Source organism: Orbicella franksi, chromosome 2, assembly GCF_964199315.1.
Source record: "Orbicella franksi chromosome 2, jaOrbFran1.1, whole genome shotgun sequence".
NCBI lineage: Eukaryota > Metazoa > Cnidaria > Anthozoa > Scleractinia > Merulinidae > Orbicella > Orbicella franksi.
The window spans coordinates 36,095,779-36,113,075 of record NC_138146.1 but is presented as its reverse complement, the minus strand read 5'-3'; the positions used below and the strand labels follow the sequence as shown (position 1 = coordinate 36,113,075).

The 17,297-nt window shown below is 37.3% G+C and overlaps 1 protein-coding gene across 1 annotated transcript; it reads left to right on the top strand.

Moving 5' to 3' along the window:
• Window positions 1–12,513: 12,513 nt before the first annotated feature.
• On the top strand, window positions 12,514–14,768 carry LOC145479650 (G-protein coupled receptor 83-like). The gene is made up of 2 exons (XM_081458062.1): window positions 12,514–12,920; window positions 13,800–14,768. The coding sequence occupies exons 1-2, from the start codon at window positions 12,617–12,619 to the stop codon at window positions 14,600–14,602; spliced, it is 1,107 nt and encodes a 368-aa protein (XP_081314188.1). The 5' UTR covers window positions 12,514–12,616; the 3' UTR covers window positions 14,603–14,768.
• The last annotated feature ends 2,529 nt before the right edge of the window (window positions 14,769–17,297 follow it).

The window sequence follows — 17,297 nt, the reverse complement described above, 5'->3', positions numbered from 1 at the left end:
AAATTTCCAGTCATCTGGTACCTACCAATAAGCTAGGTTTAACATGCAGAACTTTTTTCAAGCGCATTAGTTTTAATGTGAGTAAAAATGCTCATTTGTGGAACTGAAGGATGCCTATCCCCAGAAATTTATAAGCAAATTTATAAAAATTTATAAATTTATGTCCGATGTGTCGAAATCTTAAAAATAGGCTTAACAAAGCGATCGATCTTAGAGCTAGTGTAGCACGCTCGTTTTGGTTGATATTTTTTGTCTGCTGTGACAATACTCATGGCAATAGGTTGATTGGAATTTCAAAATTTTACAACCGCTAAGCGGCTCATTTCATTTCAATGCATTTCCTTTTTATTAATCGCCTGACTCAAAACGAGCGAAGGAGGTCTTGTACAAATAAAACTAACAATAACGCCTGCCTGAATTTCCGCTTGTCCATTTCCTACGATCATGGACTTTCACACACGCCAAACAAACAGTCACGCGTGGTCGTGAATGCAACTACACCTACCCAGTCCCTCCCCCAACCCACATAAAATGTTGAACATCTGCACCCGCAATTTCTCCTGAGTTTCAACACTGTATGGGGTGAGGAAAGGGGCGGGGGGAAGTAACGCATAGCAGAGCTTTTTCAAAATCCATTTCTAACACACAGATACTTCATACCATTACATAAGTGTATCAAGGACTTCTGTCTACCATTGTAGTTACCGTAGATATTTTATTTTGAGACACGTCTCCTACTCTTATCTCGCGACATCCGGTTCGGTTACACTCTTGTTTCATAAGAATATTGTGTTTGTTTTTTTCGTCTGAGGCTGAATATTCTGATTTTTCTGCCGATTTTAATTTAGGCTAAAAATATTCTTGTGAATATTCTTAGATTATAGCGAATGACATTTCCGAATATATTGGGGTATCATTTACAAGTGTTTGCTTTCTAGATGGGGTTTAAGTAATTTTCGAGCCAGCCTGCAGGCATTAAAGCCTGATAGGATACACATAACTTCTTGCAGAAATGTCATTAGCATCGAACATACGGCTGTTTTTGTTGCTTTTTGGCTAGTTTTCCGTTTAGAGAAAGGAAGAATTTTATACAGTTTCTCAGTTGAAAACGTATAATTGTGTTATATTTACAAATGTTCAACACACAAAACTATATTCTTTTCAAAATCTCACCCATGGGTTTATTCTTACAATTTCGCAAATTTCCTATAAAATATAATATTCTTGATGATGAGTGTTGTCAATCATACTCTTAAAAGTAGCATATTATAAATTATGGCACAATTTTTCAATCAAATTTATTTTAAAAGTAAATGAAATTGCAAAATATTTTTGCGTAAATAACACTCATAACCGTGATTTAAAGTTAACTGTAACAAATATCAAAGCCAACAAGTGTTGTGATTGATCTCAAGGTTTTAATTAATGTGGCTAAGTTAATCTCGAGCCAATGCGGCCAGCGGTCACTCCCATTTGCGTACGGGACCTGCGGGGTGACCTCAATAGCTTGCAGCTCACCTTGTGGCCTGTATACGTTTTGCTGCATTGCCGTTGATCTTTGCAGATCATTTGCATATTCAGCTGATCTTTGCGGATCTCTGGCTGCTGTTGTCAAGAAAGTCCTAATTTTCTGCGAAGCGTTGCGCATTCTTGCTCCCAGACCTCCCACCATCATAGTTCGTGGGTTTGGGTAAGTATAGGATTCCCGCTCGCAGGGTTGCCATGGATACCTCCCTGCCGTGCCTGAAGTGCCCAGGCCCCCTGCCGACCTATAAGGCTAGAATCCATTTCCTTTTTTCGTTATGAAGGATTCTGGTAGTTGTAGTCAAATGACGCCATCAGGCAAAGCGCCTATTGTGCTAAGAGAAGGTATTTGCACAAATAGCGAGGACCTAGTTTACGGAAATGCAGCTTTGAGTTTTCGTAATTTATCGGGGAACATCCAAAACATGCACTTACATCCGTCATTTTACAATATACTAGTTTCTCAAAATTAGGAAAATGTAGGATAAAGCGATACAATGTTAGAAAAAAACTTAAACTTCTATTCATATTATACCAGTTTTTATGTTTTACATTTAAGAAATAGAAAACATGTACCGTGTTTCTATCGAATTATAGCTATATAGAAGCACGTGTGGAAGTTTGGGAGAACAAGAAATGCTGTGGGAACACGAGCGGTAAGCGAGTGTTTCCACAGCTTTTTCGAGTGTTTCTATAACTCAATAGAAACACGGAGAACATGTTTGCTATTTCTTTTAGAAAGCACCGCGACGAAAAAAAGGAAACAACTTGTTTACTTTGGTCATCAAACTGTCAACAGCTCGTGCTAGTTCTGTGTTTCTATCGAGTTATAGAAACACGATTTTTAACCAATCAGCGCGCGTATTTTCTTAGGGCTGTTTTCTAATGGTGTATAACACTCAGGCATGTAACTTTTTATATTTATTTACATTGTCAATTGCAGTAAGCAGACATTATTATTTTTTATTGTCAATGTTATTCCAAATAATAAAAGGTTGCTGAAATGAACTAATACTACAAAGTTGCTGAGGAAATGTTAAAAGTAGTGAGACAAGCATGTTAGAACAGAGTTGCTATGGCAACTTCAAGACCCCTGCAGGGAACACAATCTTTACATAGAAAGGTCATCGAGGAATGAATGGAAAGTCATTGAAAGTATAAGCATCCCGAAGTGAAACCTTTCTTCAAAATTGTAAGAGACAAAACTGAGCTTTCGAGTGTCATCCTCTATTTCACATCCCAGAGTTAGTAATGGACCTTTTTACAATGTCGCGCAAAATCAACAAGTTTTCGTATTTTTGAAATCAACAGAACCCAACCTCCATAGTTCAATTTATCATGCCGAATTGAGTAAATCTACGAAGTGTTATAAGAATCAGTTTCATGCTCATAAAAACATGGGATCCCAGACTTGTATGTCAAGGGGCAATTGTTGCCCCCTGACGTTTTTTTGTAAAAATTGGCATGCTAATTAGGGGTCCCATACTTTTTTGAATCTTGCAACGGATTCCAATGAAACTTCAGATATTTACTAAATTCGGCATGATAAATCGAATAGCAAAACAAAACGGCTTTCACATATAAAATTTCAATAGCATTTCTTTTGTTGCGAAAAAAAAAAAGGGATTCAAAGACACGCTCCCTAGTATTAATTAAAACGCTAGCGCTTAATCAAAATGTAGACGTATTTCTCATTTTATAAATTGATCCTTGATGTCTTTAAATTGTGCTTTCTACGAAGCAAATTTCCTTTATAGCAGTTGTTAATCATATATCTCTTTTGTTTAATTCAAGACAAATTGCTTCATATTAGAAACAAGTATTCATTACAATCCTCAACATTGACGAAATTCTAATTTCTCATTACAGGATCAATACATCATGAAACAAGCGGGCGAAAACGAAAATCATCTACTATTGCAAGATGGTTGTAATGTAAAGCTAAATTTTCACCACTAACACCCAGAGGAGGCTGGTATCGATAATTAACATTTTTAGCCGTAGAACGTGCGATCAGTCCAAAATCAATCACATTAGCGGACCAACGTAGATATATTTACTCTTCTAACATGGTACATTTTGGCCATTGCTACGGATGTTTTACTTCTGACAGTGTGCAATAAGACAATAAATTACATCCCCGCTGTAACCACTAATTGCTTTTTGAGTTTTTGTGTGGGAAGCACACATCTGTAGCTTTGTGTTCAAAGTGACAAGTCATTCAACCACTTTCTCTAAACAAATACTTATTTTGCTATTAACGGGAGGGCGTCCGCTCGAAATGAGAAATAACAGTAGGAATCGCGAAAACAATCTGAAGCCAACTTAAACAAAACGGTCCAGTCCTGTAGAATCTAGTGTTGGAATATCGCTGGCGATATCACTCTTTTTAAACCACGCCGTGGGGTGTATTATCTCATATCCTTTTTAAGATAGAATATTAAACTGTGAGTTCATTATGTACAATTTCTACGCTTGATCCAAAGGCGTGCCAAAGCTAAAGGAACGAGAGAAAGTTGAAGTAAATTGGAAGGTAAGGCGAGAGATCGTAAGAGTCTATAGGCTAGTTAAACCTTTAAACTCAAGTTTGCCAACGAAATTAGCCTTTAATGCCACCGACATGATCCACTCCTTCTTCCAACTAAACTGTGCTATTTTTCAAACTTTATCAGTTTGCTGTCAGCGTTAAGGGGTTTATTCTCAAACCCTTCCCAAGTTCATGACAGCCAATTGTTAATGTAAAATTTAATGTATGTTATTTGGTCAAAACATTGGCATTAGTTCAGATCTTCGTTCAGGAATTATGCATCATTTCATTTTACTTTAAAGATAAGCAGTTAATTTCTTGTTGATACAGAAAGAAAACTGAGCTGTTCGTGTTAAAGAAGCTCATACATTGCTGCGCGCTGGTTGGGATAACTGTGAAATTATTTCATAAGGGTGTTCTGACTCGGTTTTGGAAAGGTGCGTTAAAGAACAATAACATGTCGGTCGCTCCAACTATTATAGGACGAGTGATTACGTACTCTTTGTTACTTTAGCGAATGTCTCTTTTTGTACCTGAAGTGCAATATATGTGAAAAGTACAATTTATATGTAAAAAAATAAATAATACTTTTCTTCTAAAATTCGTCATTTTTCCCAAATTAGGGTTAATAATATTTGAAGTGAAACACGGATGGGATCTTTTGTAGCACAATAATGCTTATTTTTAGCTATGAATTCAAAGGTCTTTTTTAATTAGCCGTCGTTTTTTTAACTACGTTATTGAAAAGAAACAGAGCTAGCATCAGACGCTGAGATTATAAGCTTCTGTCATGCCTCTTGGAAATTAGATATACAGTATATATGATTTTTAGCGACAAAGAAAAATAAAGAGTAGATTGTATTTTTAAGAACAGCATGCACCACTCAGGTAAATAACACTGGGATGTTAATTAGAGTCTGGGTTTTGAATAGTAGTACTCTAAAATCACAATAACAAAAGCTATATTTTTGCGAGATACACCTAAAATATTTTGGCGTAGGCTCGTTGATCCGTGTTACTAAATCCTAAAAACTCAGTTTGTTATATTTTCTATATTTTACACTATTTTGTTTTCATTATTTTTATAGTTACCTTATTATTCTGTAAATGTTAAAACGCGATAGACCTTGTACAAACACATTATCTTAGAGTTGGCTTGTCATGCTTGTGGCATCAGCTGCAAGAATTTACAGTCTAAGAGAACTCTCACGAGTCGAGAAAACGATTTCAAAGTTAAAGAAATTTTAAAGACAAAAGAGCTTGTAAAAATATTTTAAAAGAAACTGATTTTCTCACATCGTAATGACACATACACATAAGACCAGAGAGATTCGTGAAGATTCCTCTCTAGATATTTTCAGTATCATTTTCGTTGTAAATTAAAATACAACTCTTTCGAAGATATAAGTTATAAGTCAGTCTTACCTCTGGATCAAAGGTATTTGCTTTCGGTGGGCTACCCTTTTTTAGGATAGTTTTTGGCTGTACTAATCTATTTCCATTTTATCAAAACTGAGCATTTGTGGTTGATATTGCTTGACCATCGATGGATGTAAAACATATGAACATCAGAGTACATAAATAAGGCCTAATGCTTTTAAGTTGTACTACTGTAAGATGTCACGTTTGTATGTGACAAGCAAAAATAATGAACAACCCTATAAAGCTTGGATAAGAAATTTGGCAAATTACAGAATTCATCGATATTACAAAAAAATGTATTTTGTGGTTGAGAAGCGTGAAACAGTCAATACTAGGAAGTTATCTTCTCCACTACAGTGCTTCGTCAACCGTATCTCCAGTACCACTTTAGCCGCGCCATTTGAAAGCTATTCTTTCTGTTATCTTGTGTTTTTTACACTTTGTTGAATGACGAAAAGGACATAATTCGACAAGAAACATAAAAACAACAACAACAACAACAACAACAACAACAATAAAATGAACATTACCGAGTACAGTGGTTCTCATGAAACAATTTGATAAAACCATCTTGACATGGAAATTAATTTCCTAGCACTCGTCAAGAAGTTACCACTTGGTCTTACAATGACTGATCCATCGCGTTTTAATAAAAATGATTTCTTTCGCGAGCAAAGACTGTACAGACAGAGGCCAATATCTATCTATCTATCTATCTATCTATCTATCTATCTATCTATCTATCTATCTATCTATCTATCTATCTATCTATCTATCTTATATGCCGGCTGGGAGGTCCGTATAGTGAAAAACTTTGACCAAGGTCTTGAAAATGCTGCCCGAGGCCGGAGGCCGAGGGCAGCATTTTCAAGCCCGAGGTCACAGTTTTTCAGTTTTTCAGGATATGGGAGGCGGGAGGCTCTGACCCCCCTGTCCCCCCCCCCCCCCCCGACAAAACACTCAATTGAATTTACTTACAGTAACTTTCCTTGCCATTTTAAAGTGAACAGAGATAAGCTTGCGTGTAAAAAAGGCAAAAGATTGACGATTACCGCTAACTTTTAGGAGCAAAATTTAGGAGCCGTAATCGTTACAGCGGGGAAAAAATCCGGCCCGTGGGCCGTATCGTGAAAAGCTGGACCGGTCACGAGTGCATGATTAACCAATCAAATTCGAGGATTTAGGATTCCGGCCCGCTCAGATGCTTGAGACAAAAATAAATAAGTTTATTCCCATTTGGATATGTTCTATATAGAATTGTTCTCATATAACGCATGATCTGATTGGTGAACGATGTGCATCCTGTTTAAACGATTTGATGCAAACTTTATTTAAAAGAACATTTGAGAGAATTCTAAAATAGTTATGTTATTAAAGGCGTCTTGATAGAGCTTTAAGCATTAACAATGAGCTTTTTGATGATCATGAAAATTGCAACAGTAGTTGGAAGTGAAATTTGACATGATATATTTCTTAAACCAATCAATATAATATTTCTATGAAAAAGATAAAAAAAATAATGAATATCGGTAAAACATAAATTTTGCGCTAATCAGACATGATATGAAAAAGCTATTAGAGCGTTAACACTCACGAGGCCAGCAGCCATGCAAATTTTTTAGAACAAAAGAAAGTGTTTACAGAAAAGAGTTCAACTCCCACAGGATGGTTCTGGGTGACCAACATGGCCATCGTTTCATTGTTTTAGACACCAGTACGGTTGATGTGACGTCATGTGAAAACACTCTACACTAATGTGATCTTGAGTCGGTGTATGGCAAGAACAATTTTCGCGAATAAAAACATAAATTTCGAGTAAATCGCAAAACAAAATCCATTTCAAATTATAGTTTTGCAAAATAATAGTAAATGGATCAACTGATGGACACTATTTAGCTGAAATTGCTTCAAATGATACCACAATGTTTCCTGAAGTTATGTTTTGAAGCCATGAACGTTTGGGTGCTTTCTTTTTCGCCATCTCAAGAACGAGATAAGTATATATTTTAGCCTTTCTGTAAATAGCTGGGTGAGTTTTCTCATTTCCACCTGTAATTAAACGCTGAATTTCCGTGTAAAGTCGGAGCTAATTATTAAGCTGAACAGATTTAAATAGATCTCATTTCGTCGCATTCCACCTCATTCCAATCTTCATGTTGCCATCTTTTCAAAATTAAGAAAACAATTCCAAAGGTTGTGGTAACATCAACCTACGATAACGATAGCTGAAAAACTCGGAAGAGTAGCGGCGCAGCTCTCATAAATTTGTAATTCTATTTGTCGTCATAGTGTATAGCTGTTATTGTTTTGGGGCTAGTGCATTGTTTCTGTTGTTTGTTTTGGTGTTTTAAAGGGTATCGAGCCATTCATGCCAGGGAGGGGGGGGGGGAGGGTTCTCCCATATATGGGCTATAAAGGTATGTGCGGCCCCTAAGGGTATGGCTTTCAGCCGTTTTGATCATAAATTGGGTGTCGCTTTCAGCTGATTTTAGCCATTTTGGTCATAAATAGGGTATGGTTTTTGCACTCTAGCCTTGATATGGGTATGTTTTTAAGAAGAAACCACTTTTTCATTATTATCGAAAAGAAAATTAGCAAAAGCCCTTCACAAATTATGTTTACGGTAACATTAGTCTGAACTAGGGAACTAATTGTAACGCAGGTCTGAAACAGGGTTTTGGGGTCAGGTCCAAAATAGAGTTTCGAATTTATGGTCAGGTCATCAATAGGGTAGGGAATATCGCAGATTTTGGTCATAAATGGGGTAAGGGTTTTGGGAATCGGGCCGCACATCCCCACCCAAGTGTTCTGGGAGTATCCCCCCGGGCATTCCTGTGAGACCTTACGAGAGCTGCTACATGATCCGAAAAACTACAATGCTACTGATAAGTATTAAATGCCTCTTTTAAATTCCAGCAATTTTTTAGTGCTCTCCACGAAATGTGAATTTGTTTTTGCTCCCGGCCGTCTGCACTGTCCAATTAGCCAAACAGGTCCATTCAAGTTCGGCCATATTTTGTGAAAAAATCAAGCCCTGCTGTTTCTTGCAAACCTTTTACAAAATGTATGAAACGTGCTTTATTGTCCGGCAGGATCTGTCTTCTCCGCGAAAGCACGAAAAAAAAAAAAAAAAAAGCGGCCAACTAAAGATATGAAAGCTTTTAATGACAATTTTGATTATTCACGACGCTGTGCTACTGTGAAAGGTTAAAATAAAATGAGATCCGGTCTTCTTCTCAAATTAATTGATTTTCCTCCGACAGCTGGTAACGCGCAGTTTTGCTTTTCAACCAGGGAGGTTTATCATAGGAAAACATTCAATTATAGACACAAATGGTTTCTTCAAACGTTAAAGAAATTGCTCAGAGGCGAAATTGTCTTGACTTTTGCCAATTAAAGTGTAAACTTTCGTTGGACAATGGAAGTCGACATATTGTTCAAAGATTTCTGAAAAGACAGAATTTGATTATAGATCTAAGCAATGATAACGTGGTTGCTATTGTAAAATACCTGTCGTAAATCCTAGTCACACTGTTGATCTTAACCTCTCTAAAAGGAGATAATTATAAGTCAATCAGCACTCAGTCGAAGTGCAGGAAAAAGTCGCACCTGCCAAGTAACAATATATGGAATCTGGATTTGCGCCTGGTTGGCAGGAAAGACAATATATCGTTGCGATTGGCCAGAAGGCTTCGCTAGAGTTGCATGGACTAGTCACAACAGAAAACGCAAAACGAAAGTAAACACCTCTAATTCGCTGTAAAAGCGCTCTATCGTATTATATTCCAGGCAAAGAGATTTATACACAACAGAATGACAACAGCAGCAATTTTGTCGTTAGTGTGGTGAACCGAATGCTTACTACCTGTGAGTTATTTCTTTTTTCTACATCTGTCGTTTTTTAGTGTACATTGTTTTAGTATTTTATTATTTTAGTATTTTTCTGCCCTTAGTTAGGCACATTTTGAGAATTCTTGCCCTTTTTTTATCTATTTCCATCTAAAAAGAACTCAATTAGTGTGCATTGCTCCTTTAAGCCGTCATGGAAGTTGTACATTTGGCCACTGTCACCGAAGGCTTCCCGCGCTTGTGTTTGTTGAAGTTCGCGAAACTAATCAAATACCACATACATTTCCAGAATAAAAGACTATTTGAAATATTTGAGATAAGAGTGAGATATCTTTTGGTACTTCATATCGATGGCTTGTTTCCTCAAATAGGAGTGATTCTTCTTTAGTATGCAGTGATTGCTGTAGGCACTTTTGATATATTGAAAGGTTTTTTCAACATGTTGATAAGAGAAAGTCGCTCTACTGTAACGGTTTAGAGTAATTAGACAAAGGATACGAGTACATATGAGCTCAAAAGTTTCTAGAAGAGGGCATTCCCATGAGTTAGTAACAAGCATATCGTCCTAAAGATAATTAAAAATTGCAATTTGCCAATGTCCACAGTTTTTTCAAGTTTACCTTTACCAATAGTCAGTAAATTATAGGGTCACAAAAACTTGAATACTCATACGTACGCAATGTTTATGATTGGGTCCGCCATTTAGCATTTCACTGTTTCATAATAAAATTATGGACCACCCGGATGGACATATTTGAACAGGACCTAAGCAGTCAACAGTAACCGACAGAAATCTGAATTCTTTTCCTAAATTCAACTACATTTAAAAAGTATAAGAGAAGCGAAAACTAGTTCGAAACACAGCGGTGTTCGAATTAATCCGGTCAGCGTTTGTATCAACGCCACATGTAATGAACATTAAGGCTAACTGTAATACCAACCATAAATGTAGTGAACATTAACGCTAAATGTAATGCCAACCGTAGATGTAATAAAATAAGACGCTAAATGAAATAACCTACCCTCCGTAAATGCAATAAAAATCAACGCTAAAGGTACGTAATAACCAGTCCGCCTTAAATGTAGTATAATTTAACACTAAATGTGATAACGCTGTATTAAGATCACTCGAAAATCACTGAAACTTTTCCAATTTTAGCCTAACGAGGTTTCCCAAACTGTTTTCGAAAATTTTGCTAAGGACCGTATAATCCAAAAATTATTTTCCGTAAATGAGAAATCCGAAAAAATACACCATGACGGTAGACAAACTTCGGACTACGAGAAGTATAACTAAGTGGCCAACTTTGTGAATTGTACATTTATTTTTAACTTGTCGTCATAACAGTGATTATAAAGGACGTTCCCGCGAAAATTTTCCAGTCGATAGAATTTTTTAAATTTTACTGGAGTCAGATAATGAGTTACTTATGTCAGAAATGTAAAAAAAATTGGGGGTCACCGACTTCGTTTCAGAGATAAAGCGTGTGGAAAGGTACCCTGATTTTAAAAACTTGGCGTAAATAATTCAGCATGGTCTACAGGGGTTTATAGTTGAAATATCGAAGGTGAGTTAACGGAGGAAGACGATCTTAGTCATATTTTGTACAAGTGGGTTTGTTGCGTAAATAATTCAAAATCTTGCCAACGTTTTCACCGTAATCACCGCAAAAACGAAGAGCTAAAAAGAACGAAGTTCGATGGTGCATTTTGCAAAAAATTCAATCTTTTAATCAATAGATTTTCATTTTTTCGCTAAACGTAGAAAATCGGTACAGAAAAGGATCCATCAAAAAAAAAAAATTATATAGGTCACCGAACGTCCGAGACCGTCAAATCCAGGTAAAGCTATAGCTATGGCCATCTGCCGTATAGCGCGCGCTCGATGCTTGACGTGGCATGTGAATTTGCGTGCGCCGTAAGGATATGCATAAACATTTAGCTCGAAGGTTCTTAAGGTGCCTCGACAGGCTAAAACTTGACGATGTTCAGGAAAAAGGCAATTTTTTGAAACTGTAAAGTTTAAAACCCTTGAACACTTGTAAAAAACATTTTGAAACGATCTTGTTGAATATAACCTCTAGATGAGCATAAAATTCAAGGAAAGTACACATTGGTATGAATTTTTGTGGCTACTGTTGCTAGGCAACACTAGCCACGATGTTATTTTACGTAGCAACGGCCATAGCGACGGCTGTAAACAGTTAGACAATGACCACAAATATAGATCAGTTTCAACAAATATGAACGATAGTTTGTAAAAAAGCTGTTATGACATGCACAACTTGATAATTGTAATTACCTGTGAAAAGCGTCGCCTGAATCACCATCATAGGCTCAATGCATTCATTTCCCTTATAAAGGGGAATATTTCTTGCAACTGTGGTAACTTTTAACAAAATACAACAACCATTACACTCCTCCGATATGAAACCTGCATGCGCAAAGCTTAATAGAATCTTTAATTCTCAACAACATCTACTAAACATTTTCTGTTAGTTTTTTGATATCGATTTATTCATTTGAACATGATCAACATTAGGAACCTTTTAAAAAGTAATGATCTAATTAATGATTATTCTTAATTGTATCAATGTACCACAGTTAACAAATGTTATTCATCAGTCACTTGCTATATATATTGAGAAATGTTGATTTCTTAATTAAAGGTTATAATTAAATTGTCATCGAAATTGTTACTTCAACTCTAACTTTGTTTTCTTCTTAGTCTTCTTCTCTTTATTGCCTCTTACCCTTTTTCCATGCTATGTTTCTTACGTAAAACTAAGCGCGCCTTTTCCAGTGTAAAGCAAACACACCCATGCATTGATCCACTGTGGATCGTTAATTAGATTCTGTAATTTTTATCTGTGGCAATGTTCCGTACACCTGAGTGATGTACAATTTAAACATACTTTAAATGCTTGTGACATGCCACCTGTGAAATTACACCATTGAACCCCCAAATCAATTATTTATATTCCACTGGAGGAAAGAAGAGGTTAAAATATGAAAAAAAACTTAAGGTGGTATTTATTACAAGTGTGTATTTTTTTTTTTTTTGGTGCTTCTTTAAGTGTCTAATCTTAGATTTCATTAAGTACTTATTACAGACACACATCGTTATTTCGCAGATTGTGTTAAAATATTTCCTTTGAATAGATTCTTAAAGCACTTTAAGCACTAAATTTGAAAGCTTCGTATTATTTTTTCAAAGGGGATACGACTCGATTTTGATGGAAAACAATTCTCAAGATTCGATTTGTCCGTAACTAGCCGAAAAGTGCCCAAACCATGGCGAACAATACCACAAGTTTGAATATCACAACAGTTGGACGGCGTGCCTCTCCATGTGCCTTTCGTATCTTTACCAATGCTGAAAACTGGATTCAAGTGTCCTCCTTCTTCTTTATTATCTTCTTCTCAATCATTGGCAACACCATCGTGATTACGATAATAAAGAAAAATAAACGCATGCACATTCCAACCAATTTCTTCATCGTCAACTTGTGCGTTGTCAACTTGGTGATCGTGTTACTCAACACAATACCGGACATTCAGGGCAGAATAGCACCAACCCTTGGATTTGCTGTCAGTGGTAAGTGTACATTGTGTTGTTTATTGCTTTAAATTCGCCAGTATCCCATAAACACCCAAGAGGACAACGTAATGATCTTGGCTAGGGCTGAACCCGGACTGGCCAGGGCTGAACCTTAGTCCAACGCCATTAGGCCACTGCTTATTCTAAAACCCTTGCCGTCAGAAGCCTCACACTATTTACAATAACTCTTGATTGGATGTCTATATAACTTGCTTTTATTCCTTTCAGAAATGCTTGAAAACCCATTGAATTATTACCGTACAATTAAGTCCACTGCTTGGCACCTATGTCCAGGATAGAACGCAAGTATTGTTTAATCAGTACTTCATATTTGGCAGGGTTATTTAAAATTTTCATATTACTTCATATTTGACAGAATCGTGTGTGTTTTGGTGACGTTTTACCAATGAGGACACTTTGTGATGCTTGTCATAAGGAATTTGAATCTCATTAGCGTTCAATCCTGGACATATCTGCTGCCTGGAACACAGGAAAATAAACAGATTCCATTCATCGTGTCCCACGTCAAAATTTGATCCAATACCTTCAGTACAATTGGTATCTGAAACCTTCAATAAGTTTAATAGCCCACGGCAATGCCCGAATCGAAAGGAGTAGGATACGGGGATCCCTCTACCGTGGTCCGTTCTGATGTATGCATCAGATTCTGTGGCTACCACAGGTCGGGTGGAGAAGTTGAGAACATGAGATGAACCGATAGCGGCACTCGGAGGCTTCCTTAGCAGCTGACGTGTCATTTCACTCTCACTCAAAGATATTTGAGAAGTGTTAAGACATTTAAGACATCATCATCCAGTGAATAGGATAACAACAAGAATTCGTTTCATTCATTGCTGTGCTTGCTTTTCATTACAGGTTGGCCGGGTACGATTCTGTGCAAGTTGCAGGCATTCTTCTCATCATGTACCATCAATGCCGCAATTCTTACACTTGCATTCATTGCAGCCGATCGATTCATTGCCATATATTTTCCCCTGAAAAGAGTGATCAATTCTCGCAAGGCAATCGGGCTCATCGTCGCGGCATGGTTGGTTCCTGCATTGCCAGCTTCCATCTTTCTGTACGTAAATAAGCTAGTTCAATTCCGCGGCATTACCTATTGTGTTGAAATGTGGCTACCAGCTATTCCAATGTATATTAACACCATCTACACGACGGCCGACTTCGTCGCCTTCTACGCCTTACCACTGCTAGAAATCATCCTTTTTTACGTTGCCATCATCTACAAAGTATGGATGCGAAAGATTCCAGGACAGGTAACGACAGCTAACCAGCAACTGGAGCTGAAAGCGAAACAGAACGTGCTTAAGATGCTTGTCCTGGCGGCACTGACGTTCGCATTGTTTTGGCTTCCTACGAAAGTTAACATCATGATTGCAATTTACAGCAGCGCGCGATGTTTGCAAAATCCAACATCTCATTTCTTGTCACTTTTCTTCGCTTCCATTAATTGTGCCGTGAATCCGCTCATCTACTTAACATTCAGTCGGGATTTTCGAAAAAGCTTGAAAGCTATTTTTTACTGCCTGCCTTGTTTTACTGGAGACGAGCCTCCTCGCGCAAACAGCAGCCGGTCCATGGAAGTAACCGAGATGTCCCATTCTGGAAGGCATAGTGGTCTTAGTCTAAGGAGTTTCAAAAGGATAGAGACTAGCTAAAGTTTAGCAACAGCGCAGGTAAAAAAACGTTATTAAAATTCATTACACATTCCTTGGGTCTGGTTTGACAGATAGATAGAAACTTTAATATCGTGTTAATGCCTTGTAGTCCCATAATCCCACACTAATTTGGGGAAACGAAATAAATAGTGGAAAAAACAGAAAAAACTCAAACAAATCACAGCAAAACTATTTAAAATGTCTGATAACAGTAATAATCTAAAACTAATTACGTTCATCTAATAAACAATAATATAATAGCTGATCTGATAATATGATGATTCAGTAATATTCGCTAAAACTGGGAGTTCTCATTGAGAAGTGAATGCTGCCGTTGGTAGCCTGTTTGTATGTAAACATGACAATAAGAACTTCACCGAAAATATAACTAATTTTATTTCCAAACAACATGGTTACATATACTTTGAATGTAGTTGTTTAAACAGTAGTCAACATTGTTCTGCGAGGTTGCCACCTTCGACAACTCGTTTATTGAAAGACCATTGGTATCGGGTACCATTTTATTAGTTAGTGCATATAAATACATGCGATCTCCATGACATAAGATGTCATCGATGTTTGTTTGTGTCCAGGAATCGACCGAATCCGATCGCTGCAAGTGACATAAATACACACTGTCGGTCTCTAGAACGCTCACTGAAAACGTCATGACCTTGATGAATGCTTCCGCGAATAGAAGTAATCATAACAGATCGGCAAAAGCGATCAAAGAAAGGAAAAAATGCCATAACTCACCTGTAAACAGGGTAAACCTCGACTCTTCCGCTGCGAGCACACGCGATTTTCGCTGAGCGAGCACATATGAATTTCATCTGTTATGACACAGCTGCTTATTGGCTAGAGGGGGCCATATAAGAAGATTCCTGATAGGCTGTTTTTTTTTAATTGGAACGATGGGTCGATGGAACCAAAATTCTCAATTGCTTCAAGAATATGAAGGCTGCCTATCGGCAGCAATAAAGCCGGTTGACGCTAACCCAGGATTAAAGTTAACCGATATATTTATTTCTCTTATATAAAAATGTTTTTTACTGCTTAAATTTTGTGCAGTTTATCTTACTAAAACTAAAAACTGAAGGGCAAACAATATAAACAAAAAACCTAGCCAAAAAGTTACAAAACTGAAATCAAAATTCTCGCTAACCCTGGGTTAGTTTAATCAGGCTTTGAGCAACCCTGTCCTGGAGAACATCTTGATCGTCATCAGAGTCGTTATGTCTATCTATTAAAAAACGGACTTCAAATTTACGCACCGTTTCACGAACGTATCCACATTGAGGACTAAGTACGCCATAATTAGTAGGAAATACGTACAATTTACGTTTAATCCACGAGCAACGATGGTCTTCGTTCAAAGTTTACGGGAAAAATTACACTGTCACTTTATTTAAACAATATAGAGTGTTTCTGTCGAGGAACTATCGGCTGATAGTTGCCCCTGGGAAATTCGATACTCTTAAGAAAATGTTTGTCCGATAAGCGAAGCCTCAGGGGCAAATATTTTAGTTTTAAGAACTTCAAATTTCCAAGGGGCTACTATCATACCAACAGATAAATAAGTAAGTAAATTTGAATAAATACATTAATTTTACACGGACAAGTACAACGTACTATCCATCCGGGTAGTTTCCTCGGACGGCCACTATATAGACAATAGCCTCTGTTTGGCGCGAAAATATGTTCGGAGATTTGTCCGCGGACCCTACCTGTTCCGAGAAGTGAACAGTTTTCCGAGAGCGTATATTAGCTCAAGGAAAACTGCGGGCTTCGAAGAACTGATAATGTCCAAGGACAAAATATCCAAGCATATTTTCACGCTAAATGGGGGCTATCGAGTGATATTCCCCAGTTTTCAAAACTGCGTGTGTTGCGAAAAAGATTTGAAGGATAATGAACGCGATACCCTCCATTTAGCGTTTGTTTGTTTGTTTGTTTGGTTGGTTTTCCTGTTTTTTTTTTTTTGGTTGTTTGTTTTCCATTTTTGGCCTTGTTTGCGTCAGTATTATTATTATTTTTTTCTTATTTTAGAGGTATCAAAATTTGATTTTTACAAAAGTGGGTGTTGAATTTCCATTCAGCAATAATAATGTGTGCCCGTTTTAAAAGGCGATTCGTGCAAAGGATGCCAGTGGAGTCTATCTTTTTGTCTAGGGTCGAGGGTCGAGGGTCGGTCAATCAAAATTCAAAGTCTTGACAATCAAACTTGAAAGTTTACCCGCCTACTTGGGAACGTTTTGGTGCCACTCTGCAAACACTTGAAGAGGAGCAAAGTCAGCAACGGGTACGGGCATTTTGACTTTTGCAGTTTTGAAAATCAGAATGAATTATAGGAAATCAATAGAGGAATTTCTGTCGGATATCGACTGTGATCTTTAACAATATCCAGGGGAATTAAGGAAGAAAGGGCTCACCTCAACAATGTCCGCGCGGTATCTAGCTGAAGATGATCTTCATTTTCTCCCTGAAGGCCACAAAAACCAGGTAACAAAAGACTAGTCTTGAACATGATTGCTCGGCTAACAACGCCTGAGAGAGTAAAAGGCAGCTTGAAGCGTCAAACAGCGTCAACACAACAGTTACAAAGCCCTGAATCAAATTTAAAATCTCCTGCACGAAAAAAGGTCTCCACTTTGGGCTGAACTGGACAATGATGGGGACGAGTATCGAGTACTGA

Excerpts from the sequence above, each read along its gene's own strand:
- LOC145479650 (XM_081458062.1), top strand. The coding sequence starts at position 12,617 with ATGGCGAACAATACCACAAGTTTGAATATCACAACAGTTGGACGGCGT. Across the intron at positions 12,921-13,799 it reads CCTTGGATTTGCTGTCAGTG|GTTGGCCGGGTACGATTCTG; the intron begins GTAAGTGTACAT and ends TTTTCATTACAG.